At 42.1% G+C, this 5,698-nt stretch overlaps 1 protein-coding gene across 1 annotated transcript in view; it reads left to right on the forward strand.

Annotated features, from left to right (window-relative positions):
* The first annotated feature begins 2,581 nt into the window (after positions 1 to 2,581).
* The window catches only part of LOC125618757 (intelectin-1a-like), a 22,089-nt gene continuing 18,972 nt past the window's right edge, over positions 2,582 to 5,698 (forward strand). The window contains exons 1-4 of the mRNA XM_048810231.1: positions 2,582 to 2,700; positions 2,875 to 2,939; positions 4,540 to 4,641; positions 5,597 to 5,693. Of these exons, the coding sequence (XP_048666188.1) occupies positions 2,882 to 2,939; positions 4,540 to 4,641; positions 5,597 to 5,693 (257 nt within the window). The 5' untranslated portion in view covers positions 2,582 to 2,700; positions 2,875 to 2,881. The remainder of the gene's footprint in view (positions 2,701 to 2,874; positions 2,940 to 4,539; positions 4,642 to 5,596; positions 5,694 to 5,698) is intronic.

Consider the following 5,698-nt stretch of genomic DNA (forward strand, 5'->3'; position numbering starts at 1 on the left):
AAGAGGGTTAGGAATGTTTGAAATAGAGACCAGGGAAAGCATTGTTATATGACTTACCATTATTAACCACAGGCCCAGATGAATGGTTTTGGGCAATCTGGACAGATCTATTCCCCTGGCCAGGGATTGCTTCAGGAATGGGTGTGTGAGTGAATCATGTTCTCATATTTAAATGTTGAGTATGAATGTGATGGCATTTGAAGACAGGGACTTTAAAGAGGCAATCAAGTTTAAATAAGGTAATTAGGATGGACTCTAATCCCATATGGCTGGTATACTTATAAGAAGAGGAAATTCGGACAGAAAGAGAGACACCAGGAATGCACTGCACTCAGAGCTTAGACCAGTAAAGACATAGAGAGGTGGCTACTATAAGCTAAAGAGAGAGGCCTCAGAAGGAATCAGACCTCAGAAGGAACTAGAGCTGGGCATGTGTACCTTCAACTTCTAGTCTCCAGTACTGTGAGAAAATAGGTTGGCATTGTTTAGAGCACCAGTCTGAGCGTGCTCTAAACAATGAGAGTGCCACATGTGACCATCTCAGGCCAATGAGACATTAGAAACAGGAAGCTGGGGGACTCTGGAGAAAGCTTGCTGTCTCCTGAAAAGGAGCCACAGGAAAAGATGAGCCTCCTCCCTCGGCTTGTAGGTAATGCCTGGAATACCAGTCACCATCTTGAACTCAGTCATAGGATGAAGCCTGGTGGACAAAAGCTAATGAGTCAGTTAAGCATAAATCCTACCCTCTTTCTAGATTTTTTTACTTCATTAAGTGATATATTTACTTTTGTTTAAGCCACTTTGAGATGGAGTTTCTATTAATCACCACTGAATGTGTCCTATATAATCTAGACCTTAACTAAACAAGTGTCAAGGGCAGTGGGATTTGGAGGAGGTGGCATAGGGAACAGATTGCAGAGGAAGTAGGAGGTACAATCGATGGGACACAGTCGCTGACTGAATGCTGATGGTTAGAAGGGATAATATCCCTCAAACAGGTCCACCATTTTCCTAGATTCTTAGGTTCAATCAATCAGTAGTAGACTGTTCCATGATGTGTGTACTACTAAAGATGGGATGTATAATGATACTAAAGATGTCAAAATATGAAAAAAAATCTGAGAATTAATAAGAAAAGTACTAAAAGAATATATATTTTCTTTGTGTATCTGTGTGTGTGTGTGTGTGTGCAGTTTTTCTGGGTTTATTTAAGTACAAGTGAAATACACACAGGAGTCTCCTATTCATTTCCTTCACTGTGCAGCCTGGCATTGGAACTGGTGACTCTGAGGGCCAGTAGGGTTTCTTTTTTCACGATGGCTTTGAGGTTCATGAAGGAAATACTGTGAGCAATCTCAGCACAATAAGACTCATTGCTCATTGGCAGCATTTCCAGCTCCTTGACATTGGGGACAAGGAACTTCCAGAAGCCACTGAGTAGCATGGACTTTCCTTTCTTGTTGCTCCCATAACCAATGTTGGGAATCAATCTGTGACCCTCGAATCTTCTCTGAACCCAGTTGTTGATATCCCTGGGTTTCTATTGGTTATTCTTACTTTTGACATTAAGGGAAAAATAGCAAAACTTTGTATGGAACTACATTTATTCAAGCTAAAGGCTTACATTCATTCTGAAATGATACCTTTCCTATTTTGTTGTTAAAGTTTCCTTTTTCTATGAAATGATGACTAGAGCCTGACTAGAGCTGAATGAGCCTTGTGTTCCTCTTTTTGATGAACTCGGACTTCTTGAGAGGTCTGAGGCTGGCGATAATGCTGAGCAGGAGATTGCTGTTAGCATTGCAGGCAGTGCACGGAGAGGAGAGGGGCAGAAGTGGGCATTCCTTAATGGACACTGTTTTATTCTATTCTCTCAATATCTCTGATTATCTTGGATCTACAAAAATAAAATACTGGCTTAATCAAAGAGAGGTTCACAATCTTCCTATGGATTGCAATGTTATCAGTACGACAATGAAGTTATATATTAGGGATGTGGTGTCACTGAGGAGGAGCTGATTACTTTTATTATAAGCTGATGGGACTTGGATAACATTGGGACAGGAATGATATAAGAGGTTTGAAGAACTAAAGGGGCTTTTTTACTGATTTAATCCCAAATGCAGTGTGCAGTAAAGTTTTACTAGTTTGTGGCAAAATGAGAAAATTAAGGACAAAATAGCAAAACTTTGTATGGAACTACATTTATTCAAGCTAAAGGCTTATATTCATTCTGAAAAGATACCTTTCCTATTTTGTTGTTAAAGTTTCCTTTTTCTATGAAATGATGATGATAGGTATTTGAAAAAAATTTTTACTTATCAGGAAAGAAAGGCACAAACAAAAAGCCAAAATCAACATCAACTCTTGTTAGTCTTCTCTATTGTCTTTTTTGAAAACACACAAGTCCACAAAATCTGCAAATCTACGAACAATGCTAGTAGTTGACCTCTAATATTTGTCCTGCTAATTCCATCATCATCACTGAATATCTTTCCTGTATTAACCAGAGGCCTCACCTCCTTGGGCATCATGCCAGGGGAGGGTGAGTCTGGAGACCTGGGCTGTGCCCCCTGTGTTTTCTTCATAAAGGGCTCAGCTCTCACTTCTCATTAGGGGCCTCTGCAGAGAAAGATCCAGTCTCCACTTGCTGGGAACTTCAGCTCCTGGCCTTGTGTTGAAGGAAGGTGTTTGCTTTGTGTGAGTTTGGGGAGCCCTTGGGGAGCTCAGGTCTGATTTAGTTTCCAGAGATGTTTGGAGTTAAAAGAAAGAGACAAAGAGAGCTTTGAATTTTTCTAAGATTAGAAAGGAGTGGGGACAGGGTTAAAGAAAAAAAGATAATCAAGATAGTGACTTTCATCTTTGTTTTTTAAGACTAACAATGACCCAATTCAGCTTTCTGCTGTTTCTCATTGTGGCCAGCAGAGGATGCAGTGCTGGTGAGTCTCCCTGTCAGGGGCCCAGTCCACCCCCGTCCCTCCCCGCACCCTCCCTCACCTGCATACAGCTTTCAAAGAAAACACAACTAGGTAGGGTTGATTCCAGAATGGGGGACTCTCCTGAACCAGAGATGATGTCTTTGAGATGCACAGAAGCCACCTTGGATGTAGTCTGAGTGCTGATTTCTAGCAGTGAGAGTATTGCTAAGACCTATCCTGGATCTGGTTCTTTGTCTCTGTGTGGTCCTGAGGGGACCCTTGTAAGAACCGTGTTCTCTCTTTGCTATTTCCAACTCAAATGGAGTGCCTTGGCCTTGGGATTTCCATGGCAATTGTGGGGTATGCTCTGTGTCCAGAGAATGTTCTCTTCATACTCTTCTCTACAACAAGAATAGGAATGGCATTTTACAATCTGTTTTTCTATTATCTATCTATCTATCTATCTATCTATCTATCTATCATCTATCTATCTATCTATCTATCATCTATCTACCTACCTTTTAATGAGAAAAGCCTGTTTCTTTTCTCAGTACTGTGGATTGAACCCAGGGGCACTCTACCACTGAGCCACATCACCAGCATGTTTTATTATTTTTTATTTTGAGATAGGGTCTTATTGAGTTACCCAGGCTGACTTTGAATTTGTGATCCTTCTGCCTCAGCATCCTAAGTCACTGGGATCACAGGTGTTTACCCCCGTGCCTGGCTGAGAAAAGCATGTTTCTACATATTACCTCACTTGATCTTTACAAAAATACTAGTTATTAGCTTCATCTTAGGCAGAAGGAAACTGAGGCTCAGGTGTGGCAAGTAGAACCCAAGGACTCTGCCCTGGAAGCCTCAGCTACTTAGGCCTGAATCCCTCTGACTTGAAAGCTTCTGATGCTTCCACCCCTCCAGACTTTTAGACTGGTTTGCAGAGTTGACACTCGTGTACAAGGTTCTTCATTCTGTGCCCCTGCTGGTCTCCTGGCTAGAGTCTCAGCTCTGTCACCTCACCCTCTGCCTCAACCACCTTAAGCTACCTGTATTTCCTCCTCAAGCCGGGCTTTGCTTCATTCTTTTCTCCAGGTCTTTGCACATGTTTTTCTCCTGCCTTGAATTCTCTTCTCTTTCTTCCAACTGATGAATCATGTCTATTTTCTCAGAGTACACTGTAGTGTCACCAGAACTAGAAAGCCTCTGTCACTAAGTCATCCTACCCCAGACCACCCCCTGGCTCCCTTCAGACTTCTCTATTCTCATCTCAGAGTCTTTCTCTTGTTCTCCTGAGCTTATCCTTCATTCCTTTTAATAAAATTTTCTGTTGGTTTTGGCAACTCCCTCTAGAGGTAAGTTCCTGGGGATGTTGAATTTCTTTGAATGCCCGGTGCCCAGGGCAGGGCGTGGCCCAGCACGAGGTCGTGTGGAGGGAGGGAGGTAAACCTGTGCTGGATGCTGGCTCAGATGGGCTGGTGGATGATGCTGGATAGCTCAGGGTCTTTCAACCCAGGCAGCGAGGCTCTGCCACAGAGGTAGAGTGAGTTTGGGATTAGTGGCAAGGGAAGGCTGGGTTTTGTGTCAGAGCAGCAAAGAGAATGAAACTCTGCATATTCTCTAGGTGTGGTCAGTACTGTTCCCATGAAATGGACCTGGTCTTCACTGTATGCATCTCTGCCTGGAAGCTGCAAAGAAATCAAAGAGAAATACTTTGGTGCAAATGGTAAGTAACAAGCCCTGTCAGAATTTTGTCCTTTGTGAAGTTTTTTTTTTTTTTAGTTTATTTAAAAATTTTTTTTTTTTAAGTACTGGGGATTGGACCTGCTGAGCTACATCCCAAGGCCTGCCCTCCCTTTTTTTGAGACAAGGTCTCTCTAAGTTGCTGAGGCTGGCCAATTTGTGATCCTTCTTCCTCAGACTCCCCAGTTGCTGGTATCATAGCCTTGTATCACTATACCCATCAACACTATCCATCTCAAGAAAAATTTCATTACCCCAAACAAAAACTCCATAATTATTAAGAAATAAATCTGCATTCTACCTTCCCTAAGGCCCTAGTAACTTCTGTTCTACTTTCTGTCCTATAAGTTTGCCTATTCTAGTTACCTCGTATAAGTAGAATCATGAGGTAGCTATACTTTTGCATCTGGCTTATTTCACAAAGCATAATGTTTTTGCTAAGCATAAATAATTCATTCCTTTTTATTCATTGTGTATAGATATATCTGTCAATGTATGCATGCTATATATTGTGTATGATGTGTGTGTGTGTAGATCTACATATACACTCAATGTTTTATTTGTCCATTCATCTGTTGAATATTTGGGTTGTTTCTATCTTTTGAGTCTTGTGACTAATGCTACAATAAATGTTATGTGTACAACTTTCTGTTTGAGTTTCTGTTTTTAATTCTTTTAGTATATCCTAGAAGTGTAATTGCTGGGTCATGTAAATATTCTGTGCTTAACTCTGTGAAGAACATTGCTGAGAGATTGGATAATTTTATGTTCTGCCTCAATCAGAGAGATGTGGTCTTCTGAACTTGGGGATGCATAGTGACAGGACTCAGGAGAGGAGCCCTTAGGCCATGTTTCTAGTTCCCAGAGCTGTCCTGGTCATGGCACTGAGATGGCATGAGCTCCCAGACAGGGAGGCTCTGGGCTGGTTCTCTCCACAGATGGCCTGTATTTCCTCCGGGCCAAGAATGGTGCCGTCTACCAGACCTTCTGTGACATGACCTCTGCGGGTGGTGGCTGGACCCTGGTGGCCAGTGTGCAGG

This window comes from Marmota marmota, unplaced genomic scaffold (genome assembly GCF_001458135.2).
Source record: "Marmota marmota marmota unplaced genomic scaffold, marMar, whole genome shotgun sequence".
Taxonomy (NCBI): Eukaryota; Metazoa; Chordata; class Mammalia; order Rodentia; family Sciuridae; genus Marmota; species Marmota marmota.